General features: G+C 47.0%; 1 protein-coding gene across 1 annotated transcript in view; it reads right to left on the bottom strand.

Annotated features, from left to right (window-relative positions):
* LOC130475209 (retroviral integration site protein Fli-1 homolog) overlaps positions 1–18,967 on the bottom strand; it is a 47,199-nt gene extending 28,232 nt beyond the window's left edge. Inside the window, exon 1 of the mRNA XM_056846949.1 lies at positions 18,854–18,967. Coding sequence (XP_056702927.1) covers positions 18,854–18,871 — 18 coding nt within the window. The 5' untranslated portion in view covers positions 18,872–18,967. The remainder of the gene's footprint in view (positions 1–18,853) is intronic.
* Between the last annotated feature and the right edge of the window lie 1,218 nt (positions 18,968–20,185).

Here is a 20,185-nt window from a genome sequence, read left to right as displayed (position 1 = left end):
CCCAGCAGAGTGGGTATACCTATTTTATATACCTATATACCCGGGGGTCGCGTAAAAATTTCTCGGGCGGAAAGGGTCCCGAGTGGAAAAAGTTTACGAAGCCCTGCTCTAGGCTCGTGTTCTGTTTATTTGCCGCCAAGGCTGCATCTAGCAACTGCGTCCCCGGCCTCCACCCTGGGGGTGCGAGCTACTGTGTGCATCGAAAGCAGAAGTCTCTGGGGGTGCTGAGTAGGCGTTTCTCCTAGCAGCGTGCCGCTGGCGGGTGGAAGATGCTATCAACCGATGCAAAGGCTCCAGTGGTGGGGGTGGGAGGGGAGCTGCGGTTAGTTTCGCTGCCAGGCGTCTTTCGTTTGTCAAGAGAGGCTGTTGGGGCCTGGCAGATGAAGTCGGGCGCCCGGTTCCTGCTGGCTTGGGCAGTCAGCCTTGTAGATGTCGGTGGTGCTTACTGCTGAGTAAACGGGGCACAGAGGTATGGCCCAAACAAGAGAGTACCCTCTCGGTAGGCACCCCCTGGCACATGCGCCAACAGTAGGGTTGCCAGGACCCTCTTTGCCACCGGCGGGAGATTTTTGGGGCCGAGCCTGAGGAGGGCATGGTTTGGGGAGAGGAGGGACTTGAATGCCATAGAGTCCAATTGCCAAAGCATCCATTTTCTCCAGGGGAACTGATCTCTATTGGCTGGAGATCAGTTGTAATAGCGGGAGATCTCCAGCTAGTACCTGGAGGTTGGCAAGCTTAGCCAACAGTGGTACACCATTTCGCACTCCTGGGGCTGGCACTGTGGGAGAAAGCAACAGGTGTGGCTAATGTCCAACCTCCACTCAGACCTGCACAATCACAATAAGATATACTGCCCTTGAATGCGGAGGTTCCATTTCTAACTCCCATGGCTAATGCTGGCCATTGGAAGACCCAGCCTCTGTCTTTTTCGTCTGATCCCTTGCTGTCAAAAAGGTCTCTGTTGCTTGCCAATTTGCTTCTGGACACAAGTTGGAGAAGATGAATTGTGCTGTAGATCAGGGCAGGCAAAGGCGTTCCTCCGTCCATGTGAGCCTGCCTATCAGTTAAAAGCATCTTCGCAGGCCCTTTGTTTTGTGCTCCAACTTTCAGAAGTAAGATGGAGTGGGCATCAGGGACGGGGCCTTTTCAGCTGTGGCACCAAGACTTGGGAACTCTCAGAGACACACATGGCACCAGATTGGTTTTTCTTCAGGCACCAGGTGAAAAGAACTTGCTTCCCCTAAGCTTTTTGTTCATTTGTCTCTCTCTGCTTCATTTTTCGCTGGGTCGGTTTAAATGTTGGTGGCTTCGGTATGGTTTTCTCTCTCCTGGCTCTTATTGTCTCTACTGATGCTTTAAACTGGGGGTGCCGAACTCAATTGTTACGATATGACGTCAATGACACTTGTCAGGATGGGTCATGCCTCGCCATCCTAGTTCGAGATGGGAGGTGTTGCCACTGTGGATTTTGGGGCTGCTGTTTTATTTTATTATTATTACTATTATTTCTGATCGCTTTGTGTTTTTATTTGTTTTAATGACAGCAGCCTTGGAAATGTTTTATTGAGCATTCAGGGCACGGAGAATTTAAGTAAGTTAGCAACCGGCTGTTGCTACTGCTTGTGATAATGAATTCCTATAGAGAGATGCCTTCAGTGTAGGGTTGCCAGGTCCCTCTTTGCCACCGGTGGGAGGTTTTTGGGGCAGAGCCTGAAGAGGGCAGGGTTTGGGGAGGGGCTTCAATGTCATAGAGTTCAATTGCCAAAGCGGCCATTTTTCTCCAGGTGATCTGATCTCTATCTGCTGGAGATCAGTTGAATTAGCAGGAGATCTCCTGCTACTACCTGGCAGTTGGCAACCCTACTTCAATGTGTGAGCCCAGATTTAGGATGCTGTTTTGCATCACCAGGTCTTGGCACGGGGCACGGAAGGGTACACGTGATGCCCGGGCTGCTCGTACAACATCGTGACCAGCACCCAGTTCCAAAATCAAAACATGATCAGGAGGATGGGGCACCAAGCTATGAGTCACCAAATGAAGAAAACCCCGGCTGGGTGTGATCCAGATTTTTGCCTGGCATGACCTCTCCAGCAGAAACTTACCCGTAGAGAAATGGGCAAGCGTGGCATGCTCATAAAACCTAGTGCAGATAGAAGGGATGGAGAGAAATGTTTGTTCTGAAAAGTCAGGTTGGCCCAGGTATTTGGTTGTCAATGGGGAAGAATGAAGAAAAGGAAGTTCTTAGATAAGAATATAAGAAAAGCCCTGCTGGATCAGTCTAAGGCCCATCGAGTCCAGCAGTCTGTTCACACAGTGGCCCACCAGGTGCCTCTAGGAAGCCCCCAAACAAGACGACTGCAGCAGCACCATCCTGCCTGTGTTCCACAGCACCCAAGATAATAGGCATGCTCCTCTGATATTGTAGGGAATAGGTATGCATCATTTTTAATAAGTTTTTATTATTTTTATAATAAGACAAACAAAAAAGAAAAAGAAAAAAAGAAATACAAAACATAACATAAAAAATACAAAAAGTACCAAAAGAGCACATTAAACAACAATCAGAATTACATCAAATAATATAAAATGTAAAATACATAGTGCTCTAATACCCACCACCCACCTTAACAATGTGTCCCATCACCAGTAAACTTCCGGAGAAGTGTTTTGACAGTATTTAAAATTATTATACTATTATTATTATAAAAAACATTACCTTTTTATCTATAATTCATTAACTATGCTTGTAAAATTCATTTTCGCCAGTTTATCCCAGTATGCGACGGCCTTTAACCATGTTTTTTTAAACTCTTCCATATCTTTACCATGTAAAGAATCTGTAAGTTTGGCCATCCGGGAATAGGTATGCATCATGACTAGTATTCGTTTTGACTAGTAGCCATGGATAGCCCTATCCTCCATTAACATTAGGGTTGCCAGGTCCCTCTTCGCAACCGGTGGGAGATTTGGGGGGCGGAGCCTAAAGAGGGTGGGGTTTGGGGAGGGGAGGGACTTCAATGCCATAGAGTCCAATTGCCAAAGCGGCCATTTTTCTCCAGGTGATCTGATCTCTGTTGGCTGGAGATCAGTTGAATTAGCAGGAGATCTCCTGCTACTACCTGGCAGTTTGCAACCCAACCTAACATGTCCACTCCCCTCTTAAAGCCTTCCAAGTTGGCAGCCATCACCACATCCTGGGGCAGGGAGTTCCACAATTTAACTATGCGTTGTTTGAAGAAATACTTCCTTTTGTTTGTTTTGAATCTCTCATCCACCAGCTTCAGCAGATGACCCCGCGATCTGGTATTCTGAGAGAGGGAGAAAAGCTTCTCCTTGTCCACTCTCTTCAAACCATGCATAATTTTATACACTTCGAACATGTCTCCATTTAACTGCCTTCTTTCCAAGCTAAACAGCCTTAAGCGTTTTAACTGCTCCTCATAGGGCAGTTGCTTTAGCCCCCTGATAGTTTTGGTTGCTCTTTTCTTCCTATGGAATTCATGGGTACAAGATGTTGTGATGGTCACTAATAGAAAATGGTCCTTTGAAAAAGAATTAGATAGATTGCTGGAGGTTTTGGCCATTATCTGATCAGAATGAACCCTCCATGTTTGAACACAGTACACCTTTGGTTGCCAGATGTCTAGGATTGCTGAAATGGAACGGAAAATGTCTTGCAGATTTGAAATGTAGCAAAATGTCCAATCGCCAACTTTGAATTGTTGAATTCCAGACATCTTTAAATTGCACCCGTGAAAATTTGACCTTCAAGAATACCAGAGCTAGAGAAAACATTATAAAATTCAAAACAAGCAGTTTTGAAATTAGGGGGAAATTTTTTTGATTGGCTAAATGAAAGGTTAACATAACATGTACTATACTTCGCTGCGGGTCAGCTGTCAAAATGAAATATTCATCAATGTGTCCTGTCAGATGCTATCAAATATCAAATAACGGCTGCTGTTGCATGTATATAAAGTTCCATCAAGTTGGCAACCCCGGAGGGTTTTCATGGCAATAGACTAACAGAGGTGGTTTGCCATTGCCTTCCTCTGCGTAGCTACCTTGGACTTCCTTGGAGGTCTCCCATTAGGGTTGCCAACTCCGGGTTGGGAAACACCTGGAGATTTGGGGGGGAGGTGGAGCCTGAGGAGGGCAGGGTTTGGAGAGGGGGAGGGACTTCAATGCCATAGAGCCCAATTGCCAAAGCGGCCATTTCCTCCAGGGGAACTGATCTCTGTCACCTGGAGATCAGTGATAATAGCGGGATATCTCCAGCTACCACCTGGAGGTTGGCAACTCTATCTTCCATCCACATACTAACCAGAGCCGACCCTACTTAGCTTTTGAGCTCTGACAAGATCAGGCTGTTGCATGCTGGTTGTTAAATTCTGAGTGGTCTAAATGTGTAAATTCTCCTTGCTGCTGGAAAACATTGGGAAGTCAAAATGCTCCTGCTGAGAATATCCACACATCCAGAAAATATTCAGATAAGATTCGACATTCGAGTATAGAAGAACCTTTGGGTTCTTTCCGTGTTAAGGAATATTCTGCACTCTGATCCAGCTAGGAGTATACAACCAGCTTCCACATGGGTATTGGCCCCTTAGTAAACAGCCAGGCATGCCCACGAGCGCGATGGGCCCCCCACCCCCAAGGCAGTTGCACAGGTCTGCATTAACAAAGCGCAGTTAGAAAACAGAGCATAATCTAGTTTGCTGGGAAGGAGCACTACATTCAGATCCTCCCCACCAAAGAGTAGCTTCATGCCACCTTTTGTTTACTCGCGAGACTTCATGTCAGTTTTGTTGGATGAGTCCCTTCTTTTGACTCATAAATCTTGAAATTCTACAGCAAACATTGCTGGGCATACTGACGGGCACTATAAGATAATGCAGTCAAGGATCTTCCAGTGTTCTAGCTTGTTTGGTCCAGAGAGAATATACTACCGTACTTTAACTATGAAGAAGAAGAAGAGTTGGTTTTTATATGCCGACTTTGTCTACCACTTAAGGAAAAATCAAACCAGCTTACAATCACTTTCCCTCCACCTTCCCACAACACACACCTTGTGAGGTAGGTGGGGCTAGGTGAGGTAGGTGAGGTAGGTGGGGGAGTTCGGAGAGAACTGTGACTAGCCCAAGAACACCTAGCTAGCTTCATGGGCAGGAGTGGGGAAACCAATCCAGTTCACCCGATTAGAGTCCGCCGCTCATGTGGAGGAGTGGGGAATCAAAGCGGGTTCTTCAGATTAGAGTCCACCGCTCTTAACCACCGCTCTCAACCACCACACCACGCTGGCTCACTCTATGGAAGAGTAAGTGCTATATGCCATTAAAGGTTTATGAATGAATGAATGAATAAGGGCTGTTTTTTCTCCTAACATCTCTTCCCATCACATTCAGGAAAAAGAAGTTAAGATTCTTGACCAGATGACTCGGTACAGGAAGAATAATGTACAAATGGGCATTTCCATTGAAACGGATGACTAGTTTCGGATGAAAACTAGCTAGAAGAATGGCGAAAGAGCTTGAACTTGATCGGGAGGAGGAACTGGTCGAGATTTATGGCAGAAGTTCCAAACAGTACCGAAGACGTTGTAGAACAAAAGGTCCATAAGAGGTCATATCCAAGGAACAGAAAGCGAAAGTAGGGTCTTATTGGCTGTTATACCATAACGTAACCCACCATCCTTGACGGCCTCTCTGTTTTTCTTTCCCCACCACCTAACATTCTTTAGTTTTTTAGAAGGAAAAATGTCAGGTAGGCATTTTAAAATCCTATGAGGTTTGGGATGGGATGTGAATGTTATAGTATAGCCCGAACTTGGTCAGATCTCAGAAGCTCAGCAGGGTTAGTCCATGGATGGGAGACTGCCAAGGAAGATTCTGCAGAGGAAGGCAATGGCAAACCACCTCTGCTTCTCGCTTCTCACCAGCTTGGTGTAGTGGTTAAGAGCGGTCGACTCTAATCTGGAGAACCAGGTTTGAATCCCCAGCCCTGCTCCTCCACATGTGTAGGAGTAGGGAAACAAATCCAGTTCACCAGATTAGCCTCCGCTGCTCATGGGGAGGAGTGGGGAATCAAACCCAGTTCTCCAGATCAGAGTCCAATGCTCCAAATCACCACTCTTAACCACTACCCCATGCCAGCTCTCCAGAGGTAATGACTGACTGGCCCTAGATTATCCACTGTGTTTCATGATTCAAACCCCACTCTCCTGATGTGTCTGACGCTCTGTCAGTCATAACATGCTGGCTCCTTACATAACAGAGGCACTTTTTTTTTTTAAGGCAAGCCCCAAAATCTTACTGGGCTCTGATCCCTTTTCAGTTCCTGTGAATCTGTACAAGAGAAATTAATGCTGGTCAAATGACCGTAATAAATGAGTAAATGATTGAAATGAAATGTACAAGAGAAACTGACACAATAGCTTCTTCAGGCTGGAAAACCATTTTGGTCAGTTTCACCTCTTTGTTAATTTCTCCCGACTCAGGTTTTCCCAGAGCACAAACCCGAAACCTTGAGAAAATCCTCTCCACATCGCCTCTCCTGCCAAACAGCCCCGACATGTCTGCCATAAAAGGTTTGTGCATTACCAAGGATTCTGAATGTACAGTTCGTGTGCAACGTAGATCGAGTTTCTTGTCTGCACGCATTGGGAGTGTGTCCTAGAACACACCCACTCCCTGCTGTTTTGGGGCTGCGTTTTATGAACAAAGTTTGAGAACAGCCTTTGGAAACAAAAATTGTCTGCTATTCCTGACCGATCTTTTCCTTCCTGATAAGAACATCAGAAGAGCCCTGCTGGATCAGACCAGTGGTCCATCTAGTCCAGCATCCTGTTGCACACGAAGGCCAACCAGTTGCCTGGAGGGCCAACAAACAGGTCAAAGAGGCCAAGGCATCCTCCTGATATTACTTCCTAGCACTGGTATTGAGGTTGACTGCCTCTGAATACGGAGGTTCCCTTTATTCACCACGGAGAATAGTAATTGATGGAGCTCTCCTCTGTGAATCTAACTTCCTCTTAAAGCTGGCTATGCTCATGGCCATACACCAGTATGGTGTAGTAAATTAGGAGCGGTGGACTCTAATCTGGAGAACTGGGTTTGATTCCCCACTCTTCCGCATGAGCGGTGGACTCTAATCTAGTGAACTGGGTTGGTTCCCCCACTCCTACACATGAAGCCAGCTGGGTGACCTTGGGCTAGTCACAGCTCTCTTAGAGCTCTCTCAGCCTCACCTACTTCACTTACCCCGCTAGGTATTCCCAGTGATGTATCAAGAGTTTGGAAATGCTATAAAAAACATCGCTTTAAAAGGGTTTTTGGATGCCATGGCTAAAAAATGGTCGGAAGACGTCTTCACAGCTAAAGGGGCCAAACAAAGTGCAAACAGCATTTTTTATAACAGTTTCAAACTCCTAATACATCGGTGGGAATACATAGAAAGTGCGAACAGTATTTTTTTATAACATTTTCAAACTCTTAATACATCGCTGGGAATACCTAGTGCGGTAACAGCCAAGGTGTCTGTTGTGGGGAAGGGAAGAAGATTGTAAGCCGGTTTCATTCTCCTTTAAAAAAGTAGAGTAAGTCGGCATCTAACAACCAACTCTTCTTCTTCTTCTTCTTCCTCTTCCTCTTCCTCTTCCTCTTCTTCTTCTGACAGCAAATTCCACAATTTAATTATTCATTGAGTAAAAGTACTTTTGCCAGTCCTGATTATTCATTGAGTAAAAGTACTTTTGCCAGTCCTGATGAAAACATCCTGAAGGAACCCTAGGGTATTCTGGTAACACAGTTTGAAAGCTCCCATTTTAGAAAAGCCAGGATCTTTCCAAGGAGTCTTGGTTTACATTTCAGCAGAGACTATTCACTCAAGAAGGCAAGCTGCTTGGTCTGAGGGTGGGGGCTATCTGAAATGGAAAGCAGACAGGGAAAGTATTCTGGCTATGACAACATTTGTGTTGTGGGAGGTTATGCTTGGCTTGTTCAGAGCAGTCTTCGCCTTTAGCAAAAGACTGGGGTGTTGAGATTAAGGAGGTGAATTGTTTCCAAGCCCTTTATCTGCCTGACAGGAAGAGAATCACTTGCTAAAATTTCTGGATGTACTCAGATAAGAAAGTAGCCACCAGCTTTCCCAGTCAGGTCATGTTATTGCTTAGATTTCTCCTCTTTTACTTAAAACATGTTAGCCAATTTATGGTCAGAGCAGAACTGGGAGAATTGTTTTTTTAATTTTTAATCTCACCACCTTTCTACTGAGCAGCGTGGAGGGTTCCTCCCCATTTTGTTCGCACAACCACCCTGTGAGGTAGGACAGGCTGAGAGAGAGGGACTGGACCGCGGTCATCTAGTGAGCTTGGCAGCTGAGGGTGGATTTGAACCCAGGTCTTCCTGATCCAGTACTAACCACTACACCATATTGTGGGAATAGATCTCCCTTCATTGCTTCTGACCACTTTAATTATAGCAGTGCCTGTACTGAGCACAGTGCCTGTACTGAGCAATCCTAAACAGAGTTTCACCCTCCTAAGCCCATTGACTTCAATGGGTTTAGAAGGGGGTAACTCTGTTTAGGATTGCTCTGTGAGCTACTGTAAAAAGTGCTCTTGTGATTTAAAACAAAATCCCTTTTTCATTATATTTCTAGCATGACATCTAAGCGGCTGTACTCTCTCTCCATTGATGTCATCAATACATACTAGCCTCAGTGACTGAGGAGAACCTCCATATACAGAGGCAGCAACCCTCTGAATGCCAGCACTAGGAAGTAATGGAGAGCCAGTGTGGTGAGCCCGTGTGGTACAGTTGCTAGAGTGGCAGGCTAGGATTGGGGAAGGCCGAATTTTGAATCCCTGCTCTGCCATGGAAGCTCGCCGGGGGACCTTGGGCCAGTCACACTCTCAGCGTAACCTGCCTCACAGGGTTGTTGTGAGGTTAAAATGGAGGAGGGGAGAACAATGTAAGCTGCTTTGGATTCCCACTGGGGAGAAAGGCAAGGTATAAGTAAATAAATAAATATCCAGAGAAGGCTTTGCCTTCTATGCCACGTTGTGGAATTTGTGGAAATGGTGGAACTCCCTGCCCCAGGATGAGGTGATGGTTGCCAACTTGGAAGACTTTAAGAGAGGAGTGGACATGTTCATGGAAGAGAGGGCTATCCATGGCTACTAGTCAAAATGAATACTAGTCCTGATGCATACCTATTCTCTCCAGGATCAGAGGAGTATGCCCATTATATTAGGTGCTGTGGAATACAGGCAGGATGGTGCTGCTGCAGTTGTATTGTTTATGGGCTTCCTAGAGGCACCTGGTTGGCCACTGTGTGAACAGACTGCTGGACTTGATGGTCCCACGTCTGATCCAGCAGGGCTTTTCTTTTGTTCTTATGTTTGTTGACTCTCCAGTGGAGCAGGTTGCTGGACTAGATGGACCATTGGTCTGATCCAGCAGGCCTCTTCTTAAATCCAATCTAACCATGGAACCCTATGCAGAGTTACTCCTGTCTGAGGCCATGGATTTAGATGGGTTGGACTGGAGTCACTCCGCATAGGACTGCACCGAATTATCCCCATAAGCTCTTAGCATTCTTGCATGGAAATCTCCATTCCCTCCTCTACCTTCTCTGCATCTGTCAGCACGTGATGCGTTCATCTTTCCGCGCTATCTCCACTTCAGAAGCCAGTCAATCAGCAAGCTAGTGGATTAGCCTGACGCTTCTTCGAGAGATACGAGATAAGGATCCTAACTGTGAAAAATTGATGGACTCCGATTAGGAGGCGAAACAGCAAAAATAAGAAGGGCTGGGAGGAGAGCAAAGTCATTCACAGCAGCACAAGGGGGCTGGATTTTTGGGGAGGAGGGGAGAGCACCCCAGTCCCTTCTCAACAGCACCTCTGGAAGAAAACCTAGCCAGTATGCAGGGTCACAGTGTGGATTGTGGAACTCCCTGCCCCAGGATGTGGTGATGGCTGCCAATTTGGAAGGCTTTAAGAGCGAACGTGTTCATGGAGGAGAGGGCTATTCATGGCTACTAGTAAAAATGGATACTAGTCATGATGCATACCTATTCTCTCCAGTATCAGGGGAGCATGCCTATTATATCAGGTGACGTGGAACACAGGCAGATGGTGCTGCTGCAGTCGTCTTGTTTGTGGGCTTCCTAGAGGCACCTGGTTGGCCACCGTGAGAACAGACTGCTGGACTTGATGGGCCTCAGTCTGATCCAGCATGGCCTTTCTTATGTTCTTATGATTTAAGGAGAATCCAAAAATAAAGATTCGGGGGGAGGAGTTACCAAGTGCAGAAAGGGGAGGGGGATATTTGCATGGGGGATCAGCAAGAGGGAATGCTCAATCCATTCCTCTACCAGTTGGTTTCCCCTTAAATTCTCTCCCCAGCTGCTTTTATCCCCCATCAGTTGTATCTTGCTTACATTGGTCTGGAACACCCACGGAAAACAACTGGGACTAGACCTTCCGCATGGGGACATGTGTCATTTCTCCATGGCACCAGCCAATACAGGGTTAACAGCAACGAGGCTTCCACATGGCAGGTTTCCCTGCCCCAGTCCCCTGGTAGCAGCTACCTGCCCCCATAGACTTTCTCCACTTTTTAACATCAGCAATTGAATATCGTTATATCGAGATAATGTTATGACATTGTCCTTGAGAAGTCTTAGAGACTGGGGCAAACCCTTACAGAAAATCTCAAAGGGGGGGGGATATGAGTAGGGTTGCCAGCCTCCGGAGTAGGGTTGCCAACCTCTGGATGGGGCCTGGATAGGGTTGCCAACCTCCAGGAACTCTACCTGAACAATAACCTATGCTGAAAAAATTTGGCTATAGCAGAAACAACAGCACGTGGGCTCTTTATAAATGGCAATTTAGTGTGTGAAATTATTTATAACATACAAATAATCAAATAATCATATAGAAGCGTCCAAGAGTTTGTATTATCACCATACAAAAATGGGGCCTGGATAGGGTTGCCAACCTCCAGGAACTAGCTGGAGATCTCCCGCTATTACAACTGATCTCCAGCCGATAGAGATCAGTTCACCTTGAGAAAAATGGGCTCTTTGGCAATTGGACTCTATGGCATTGAAGTCCCTCCCCTCCCCAAACCCCCCTCTCCTCAGGCTCTGCCCCAAAAACCTCCCACTGGTGGCAAAGAGGAACCTGGCAAGGAGGTCTCTCAGAATTACAGTTCGCCCCTCCAGACAACCGAGATCAATTCCCCTGGAGAAAACGGCGGCTTTAGTGGACTCTATGGTATTACAACCTGTTATGGTCCCTCCCAAACGTTGCCCTGCCCTGGCTCCACCCCCAACATCTCCAGGAGTTTCCTAAATCTGGATTTAGCAACCCTACATAGGAGTAGTAGAAAAGAGCAAGAGCCCAGTAGCACCTTAAAGCCTAACAAAATTTCTGGCAGGGTAGGCGCTTTCATGAGTAACAGCTCCATTCACAAAAGCTCGTACCCTGCCAGAGGTTTTGCGAGTCTTTAAGGTGCGACTGGACCCTTGCTTTTTTCTACAGCTATAGACAGACTAACACGGCTACCCATCGTGATCTATCTACCCAGGAGTAGTTATAGGTTGGAGTCCAGTAGTGCCTCAGAGATCAACAAGAGTTTCAGGGTGCAAGCTTTCGAGAGTCACAGCTCCCTCATCAGACACACTATACAGGAGCCATTCGATATTTCCCCAAGGGAAATCCATTCCTCCAGTTCCTGAAATGGGAACTTTTCCAGGGAACTTCTCCCAGTCCACCCCTGACTCCATCCCACTCGCACGCCAAACTTTGCTGGATTATCTTGGGCTTGGCCCTTCTATCGCCACGACACAGCTTCATCATTTGAGAGGTCTGCCCTGCCCCTGGGTCCAGGGAGGAAGGAAACTGGGATTGCTCGGCAACCGCACATGTTTCTCTGCTTCCCTAGGGGGATATGATGGGAAGGTTTGCTTGCGTGGATTTTTAATCCCAGCCTCTCCCCAGGGGCCAGCAAGGATTGCAAGGATCAGCTACCGAGAAGCAGCGGATCCGTCCGGAAAAATCAACGTCTTCTGGTGTGACTGAACCTAGATATCCCATCTTCTCTCCCTCCCCTGTGTGTGTCAAGTGCCATCAAGTCGCAGCTGCCTTATGGCGACCCCAGCAAAGGGTTTTCAAGGCAGGTGATTACGCAGAGGTGGGTTTGCCATCGTCTTCCTCTGCAGAGTCTTCCTTGGAGGTCTCCCTTCCAAGTACCGGCCCTGCTTATCTTCGGAGATCTTCCAAGATCGGGCTATACCATGCCCCCTCTCCCTAAATCCTGTTAATTTTTTATTCAATTGGGTTGTCTATGACAGGGTGGAGACCAGGGACTTTGAGAATTAGGTAAAGGCTCACAGTTATGAGGACTGCCCCCCCGAATAATAACCAGCGTAGTGTAGTAGCTAGGGTGACAGGCTTGAATCCCCACTGTGCCGCGGTCTTGCTGGGTGACATTCAGCCAGTCTCCTTCTCTTTCAGCCTCACCTACCTTGCAGGGTTGTCGTGAGGCTAAAATGGAGGCGGGGAGCATGGAGTTGCTGCTCCAGGTTGGGAAAGACCTGGAGATTTGGAGGGGGAGCCTGTGCAGGGTAGGGTTTGGAGGGGGAGGGACTGCAATGCCATAGAGTCCAATTGCCAAAGCGGCCATTTTCTCCAGGGGAAGAGATTTCTGTCGCCTGGAGATCAGTTGTAATAGCAAGAGATCTCCAGCCACCACCTGGAGGTAGGCAATCCTAGGGGAGCATGATGTCATAAGCCATTTTGGGTCTCCTGTGGGGACAGGTGGTGGCAGATCTCCCGCTATTACAACTGATCTCCAGGTGACACAAATCAGTTCACCTGGAGAAAATGGCCACTTTGGAAGGTGGACTCTATGGAATTATACCTCATTGAAGTCCCTCCCCAAACCCTGCCCTCCTCAGGCTCCACCCCCAAAATCTCCAGGTATTTCCCAACCCGGAGCTGACAACCCTACAGGGGGAGCAAAGTAGGGTTAACCACCTCCAAGTGGTGGCTGGAGATCTCCTGCTATTACACCTGATCTCCAGGTGACAGAAATCAGTTCACCTGGAGAAAATGGCCACTTTGGCAATTGGACTCTATGGCATGGAAGTCCCTCCCCTCTCCAAACCCCACCCTCCTCTGGCTCCACCCCCAAAATCTCCAGGTATTTCTCAACCCAGAGCTGGCAACCCTAGATAGGGTTGCCAGGTCCCTCTTTGCCACCAGCGGGAGGTTTTTGGGCTGGAGCCTGAGGAGGGTGGGGTTTGGGGAGGGGAGGGACTTTGATGCCATAGAGTCCAATGGCCAGACCGGCCATTTTCTCCAGGTGAACTAATCTCTATCGGCTGGAGATCAGTTGTAATAGCAGGAGATCTCCAGCTACTTCCTGGAGGTTGGCAACCCTAGTTGGAGATCAGTTTTAATAGCAGGAGACCTCCAGCTAGTACCTGGAGGTTATGCAAGAAAACAAGCACCTCCGTGCTAATACCGTAAGGTTAGGAAACTGGCACGGGAGAAAATCAGTACAATGGTACAAAAACTATATTGTGTTTCAAGACAATTCAACAAGCACAGTGGACTACAAAAGGTTGGTCTGAAACAAGCTTATTAGCTGGCTACACTTTGGAGTATCCTACGGGAACTGGTGAATTGACTTTATGGTATAAAGAATTTAAATGTGCTTGGAAACTTGATTGGAATTGGGGCTGAAGAAATATCCTTGAAACGGCCGCCCCCCACCCATCTTTGCATAATGAAGACTTTGTGATTATTTATACACGTACCTTATGGACTTGTCAAATGAATTTTCCTACATATATATATACCAAGAAGATTGTACTATTTTTGACTGCATCAAACATTTTTTGTATATATGTATATATTTGTATTTGGCACTTTTTGCAGTCCACTGTGCTTGTTAAATTGTCTTGATATAGTTTTGGTACCATTGTACTGATTTTCTCCCGTGCCAGTACCTGGAGGCTGGCAACCCTAACCCTAGAGCAAAGTGGGGTATAAATAAGCCTGAACCCAGGAGTCTGAATTGAGCATGAGATTAGGGGGGGGGGGGTCTCAAATGGGGGCTGCTCTAATGTGAGGCTGTCTGTCTGGCTGATGGGGTAGCATTTGTGTGTGTGGGGGGGCAATCTATGTGGCTCAGGGATGCTGGTGGGACAGCGAATGCAGGAAGTCAAAGCAGGAAATTGGAAGCCGCAAAGCCGGAAGTGTCTGTTGTTGCTGATAAGGGCTGCCTGCTGAGAAACAGGGGATCAGAAGTTGCATGCTTTTGGGGGGGGGGCTTTAAATAGCTCTTCCATCTCCTCTAATAAAGGCCAGATGCACTGGGAGGGGGACAATGGAGGGATGGGGTCAGAACTTCCTGTATGGCTACCAAACCCCTGGCCGTGGTGCGGGTGGGGGCGAGGAGGGTTAGCTGCTAGCTATTGTTTCTCTTTAGTTGGTAGGAGAAAGACTTGGGGAGAATCCTTCCGCACCTTGGCGGCGGCACGGAAAATTCCATAAAGGGGAACAAATTTATCCAGTAGCCCAAGATGCTGGTTTCTGGTAGGGTTGCCAGCCTCTGGGGCGCGGAGGAACGAAATAGACACCACTGTACAAGTATCAACAGATTTGGAAATCAGTACAGGAGCGAAAAACAATTTAAACAAAGTGCAAAATTCTTTATAAGCTACTACATGAAAACAATACTACATGATATCTACCTTCGATAAGAAGAATTGGTACTCATAACAGAGACAACTTTGAAAAACAATTTTGTACATATGAACTTGTATATATGGGCTTTTGTAGGTCTTTGGTGTACAATTTGTCTCGTATTGTTTTCATGTAGTAGCTTATAAAGAATTTTGCACTTTGTTTAAATTGTTTTTTCGCTCCTGTACTAGCCTCCAGGGCGTGGCTGGAGATCTCCCGCTATTACAACTGATCTCCAGGTGACAGAGATCCGTTCCCCTGGAGAAACTGGCCACTTTGGAAGGTGGACTCTATGTAGGGTTGCCAACCTCCATGTACTAGCTGGAGATCTCCTGCTATTACAAGTGATCTCCAGGTAGCAGAGATCAGCCCACCTGGAGATAATGGTTGCTCTGGAAGGTGGACTCCATGCCATTATACTCCACTGAAGTCCCTCCCCTCCCCAAACCCAGCCCTCCTTAGGCTCCACCCCCCAAATCCCCAGGTATTTCCCAACCTACAGCTGGCACCTAGTTTCTGACCAAGCCGGGCATGAGAAGTACCCTCCCCATTAAGACTGGGAGCAGAGCAGCCAACCCCGGAGAGATGGATTGGTGTAGTGGTTGGACAAGAATCGAGGAGGTCCAGGTTCAAATCCCCACTCTGCTCATTGAGTGACCTTGAGACAACCACCCCGCCTCAGCCTAGCCTACCTCACAGAGTTGCTGTGATAATAAAAGGGAGGAGGATTGATTTTTGCCATAGGTAAGGCTGCCAACCTCCAGGTGGTGGCTGGAGATCTCCTGCTATTACAACTGATCTCCAGGTGATAGAGATCAGTTCCCCTGGAGAAAGTGGCCGCTTTGGCCATTGGACTCTATGGCTTGAAGTCCCCCTCCCTCTCCAAACCCCGCCTTCCTCAGGTTCTGCCCCCAAATCTCCAGGTAATTCCCAACCCGGAGCTGGCAACCCTAGCCATAGGGCTGCCAACTCTAAGTTGGGATATTCCTGGAGATTTGGGGTTGGAGCCTGGGGAGAATGGGATTTGGGGAGGGGAGAGACCTCTGTGGGGTATAACGCTATACAGTCCACCCTCCAAAGCAGCCATTTTCTCTGAGGAACTGATCTCTGTAACCTGGAGAACAATTGTATTTCCAGGAGATCCCCAGGTCCCATTTGGAGGTTGGCAGCCCCACACCTCCCTGAACTCCATAGATAGAGTTGCCAACCTCCACGTGGTGGCTGGAGATTGATCTCCAGGCAATATAAATCAGATCCCCTGGAGAAAATGGCAACTTCAGCAACTGGACTCTATGGCACTGAAGTCCCTCCCCTCCTCAAACCCTGCCCTACCAGGCTCCACCCCCAAAATCTCCAGGTATTTCCCAACCCAGAGCTGGCAACCCTATCCATGGAGGTAGGATGGGATAAAAATGTACTAAATCAATAAGGTTGCCAGCAGATCTTGGGGCACCGGGAGGGACTGTCTTTAAAGGCAGTTTGATCGGCAGGTTCAACCGAAAGCGGTAGGGAGATTCTCACTTGCTAAGGGCTGCAGATGAAGTGATCGTCCAAGCCTGTGGCCGCCGCCTCTGCCTTTGAGCAGAGGATAGCTAAGATTTGGCAGCGAGAGACCAGTCTGGGTTGGAAGGGGCCTTTGCACTGACACCTCCTTGGACTGTGGAATCGAGGTTTTGATGCACTGTATTCAAGACTGACCCCTAGTACTCAAGGTTACCGCATTCAGCATAATTTTCACCTGGGGTTTTAATTCCAGCGGGCTGGCTGCATGTGTCTGTTTCAGCCCCCCCAAATAAACAGCGGTCTAGCAGCTTCCATCTAGTGAAGTGAGATCTACTCCATAAAAGTTTTAGTTTTATGCTAGAAGACAAACTTGTTAACCTTTAAGGTGCCATAAAGTTTGTCGCTTTCCTTTTTCTGGCAGGGCTGTTGTGCCTTCAACCTCCACCTGAAAAAGCTGCCCCCAGTTTTTGATCTTCTGCTGCCACGCACACAATTCTTAAAAGCACACCGACCAGAGTGACCCTTAGCAACCCTGCAAAGTAAGCGACTACTGCAGTTCCTATATTACAGAGAGTGGGTTGGCGGTAAAGTAACTTGCCTTCTGACTTCATAGTTTAGCTGAAGTTTGTACTCTGCATTTTCCAGCGGATAACTGAAAGTAGCACATTCTACTAGGCAAAGAGAAATCCAACATGCAGAAATCATACATATTTCCCTGTCACTTTATGTTCATGGTAGGAAAACCTTTGCCTGCTTTGGTTATTTTTCATGTTAGGATGCTATTTACAGGCATAGGAACAGGGTTAATAAAAAAAAAAAAATACATTGTCAGTCCTGCACATTGTTCATGTTCTACCAGAATTAGCTCAAAATGCTAGAATACTTGCTGGGTGACCCCAAGAAGTAGCATTGCCAACTGTCTTAGCGGCCCCTGCTGTTCTGCTTTTAACAGCTGCAGAAATTACCACGCAATGATACTTATTTCCCTACTCTGAAAATCTTCACTTGCAGATCAAATAGCTGTTAATAACAGAAAAGCAGGAGCTAGTAAAAAATGAGAGTTTGGTTGTTCCACCTCCTCCTTCCCTCCCCAGTTATTCGGCACCAATACTGAGAATCCTAAAAAGGCAGCTTAAATGGTTTCGGCATCGGAGTAACTATTTCTGTCCTTTTCGGTAGATGAAGCGTTTGCTCAGGCTCCTGTCCCAAACGCCGATGCCAAATTCACCATCAAAATGGCCTAGGGTGTCACTGATATGGTTTTACATCTAAGGCAGGGTGTTTCAAAATACTGCCTTTCAAGCAGATCCACTAGAACAAGTGCGAGCCCCCACTCCAAGATGGTGTGGAGTTTGCGAGTAAGATACCTTTCACGGACCTCTCTTTGAAATGGTGGTGCGTACAGACAAGCAACATTTTCACATGCTGTTCTAGCACTGAGCGAGCCAAGGAGATGATCCTGAGAACAGGGGCCCGGTCGTAGCTGCCGGCTCCTTGCCAAGCGGCAGCCTTGGCGATTGCCCATTATTTTGCCACCCTCCGGAGCTGACCCTGGCAAGAACAGCTCGGCGTTTCTTGTTTTTGAAAACTAAATCAGGCCAACCCTAATCTTCGGCCGAGCCCAGCCTAGACCCACTGTCAAGATATTACGAGATGTCTTACGTGTTTTTCGTAATCTTTTTCTGTCTAAACTATTTTTGTCCTTAAATGGGTTTTTCGAATCTTTTAGGCACGGCTTGGCTTGCTGGAGGTGGGTGGGGGTGAGAGGCAGAACAGTTTATCTCAACCATGATTTAAGAAAAATGTAATTAACACAAAGCAATCCGTTTCTCCAAGAACACACCCATAAAAACCAAGTCTGATTCCACAGGATTTCTAAATCAAGGCAGATATTTAGCAGAAGAAGGTTGGAACCTTAAGACATCTCTAGACTCCAGTGACTGGTTGACAAAACTGGATCTGTGATAACCAAGAAAATGACCCCTAAATCCTCCAATGTTTTTTTAAGTTGTAAAGAATAAATCGATCTGAAATCTGGGGGACAAAAAAATACCAGTGCTCGATATCCAAAAGGAAGAGTGAACTGACCTTTTACGATGGGAAAAACCTCCATTTTGTGGGATCGCAGGGACCCCGACTCTTCATAGCTATTCCTAAAAGTTGATGGTTTGAAGGGACAATTGTAGGTATCCCTATAGTAATCTCCTTTTCCTTGGCACCTGAGAAACTGGAAGAGAGGGAGCCCTGCCTTCCCTTATCAACACGTTGTGGGGTCCCTGATTATTCACCCAAGTAATTGGTTGGTCAGTCTCTGCAGCAGAAGGGGCTCTCCTCTTCTAGAGCTGAAGGCGTCTCTCGTGGTGGTTTGGTTTGGGTTTTTCAAGCTCAGAGACATCAACCACCACGAAAGGGAAGGAAGAGGAAATTTTTTTGTACCAGAAGGAAAGAGCGGAGGGGGCCCCTGTTTCTGGAACTGGGTGTGTATGAGAGAGGAACTGCACCGGAGACCAGCACAGAGCAAGACAGACTGAGAAGGGGGTGAAGGAACCAGCGGCTGATGGAGCCGGCCGATCATCTCCAGAACTTACCTTGATGGGGCAATCCATGGCACGCCTCTACCTGCTGCTTCCCGCCTAGAACTCCATGGGCAGCCAGCACAGTTGCATTGGCAGGGGCTGTTCTTGCACGGGGGCCGGATGAACAGGGCTTGTGTGTGTGTGTGTGTATGTGTGTGTGTCTAATTTTGGGAAGTGAAGTCACACAAACCACCAGGGCTGGTTTCCTATTGGTGTGACCAAGCTTGCAAGCTCTGAGGCTTTTTTTTTTTCAATAGCATCGGTCGGTTTGAAAGCGATTTTTTTTTTTTTGCAAATTGCAAACGGTGGGGTAAGCAAGCAGGCCATGAGATACAGAGAGAGAAATAGGGAGATGCAGTGATGATTGAGGGAAACAGAGAGTGGCCAGAAAAAGATCTTGCTCATCTAAAGACCAGTGGATTTCAATGCAACTCTTTAGATTAGCTTGGGCTTTTTTTAGAACCCATGGGAAGAAAGGTGCTGCTAACCAAAAATGGGAACTTTTGCAGTTGGTCTATAAAAAACCAGAACTGCAACAACCTGTTGTCTCTGAAATATCTGATCTGAAATCCTGCTCCTTACTAAGAAATGTTGAGAGGCCAGTACGGTAGTCTGTTGCAAAGTTTATTATATTTGGTTCTTGTAGGTTATCCGGGCTGTGTGACCGTGGCCTTGGTATTTTCTTTCCTGACGTTTCGCCAGCAGGCATCTTCACTGTGGCAGGCATCTTCACTGAGGAGTAACACTGAAGGACAGTGTCTCTCAGTGTCAAGTGTGTAGGAAGAGTAATATATAGTCAGAAAGGGGTTGGGTTTGAGTTGAATCATTGTCCTGCAAAAAGTATCAAAGGTAATGTGCTAATCATTGTCCTGTAAGTATCAAGATAATGTGCTAATGAGGGTGTGGTATGTTAATATGGAACCATTGTATCCTGAAGTGATCTGTTAATGTGTGAAATCCAAAGCTAATCCGCACTACTATTGTGGACTGTAGTCTTTGTTAGTCTGGAGGTTTTCAGGACAGGAAGCCAAGCCTTATTCATTCTTAAACTCTCTTCTTTTCTGTTAAAGTTGTGTTGATGTTTATGAATTTCAATGGCTTCTCTGTGCAATCTGACAAAATAGTTGGTAGAATTGTCCAGTCTTTCAGTGTCTTGGAATAAGACCCTGTGTCCTGTTTGTGTCAGTCCATGTTCAGCCACTGCTGAATTCTCAGGTTGGCCAAGTCTGCAGTATCTTTCAGAGGCCAGTAAAACTAGGGTTGCCAGGACCCTCTTTGCCTCCGGCGGGAGGTTTTGGGGCGGAGGCTGAGGAGGGTGGGCTTTGGGGAGGGGAGGGAGTTCAA

Source organism: Euleptes europaea, chromosome 3 (genome assembly GCF_029931775.1).
Source record: "Euleptes europaea isolate rEulEur1 chromosome 3, rEulEur1.hap1, whole genome shotgun sequence".
NCBI lineage: Eukaryota > Metazoa > Chordata > Lepidosauria > Squamata > Sphaerodactylidae > Euleptes > Euleptes europaea.
This window is presented reverse-complemented; position numbering and strand designations above follow the sequence as displayed.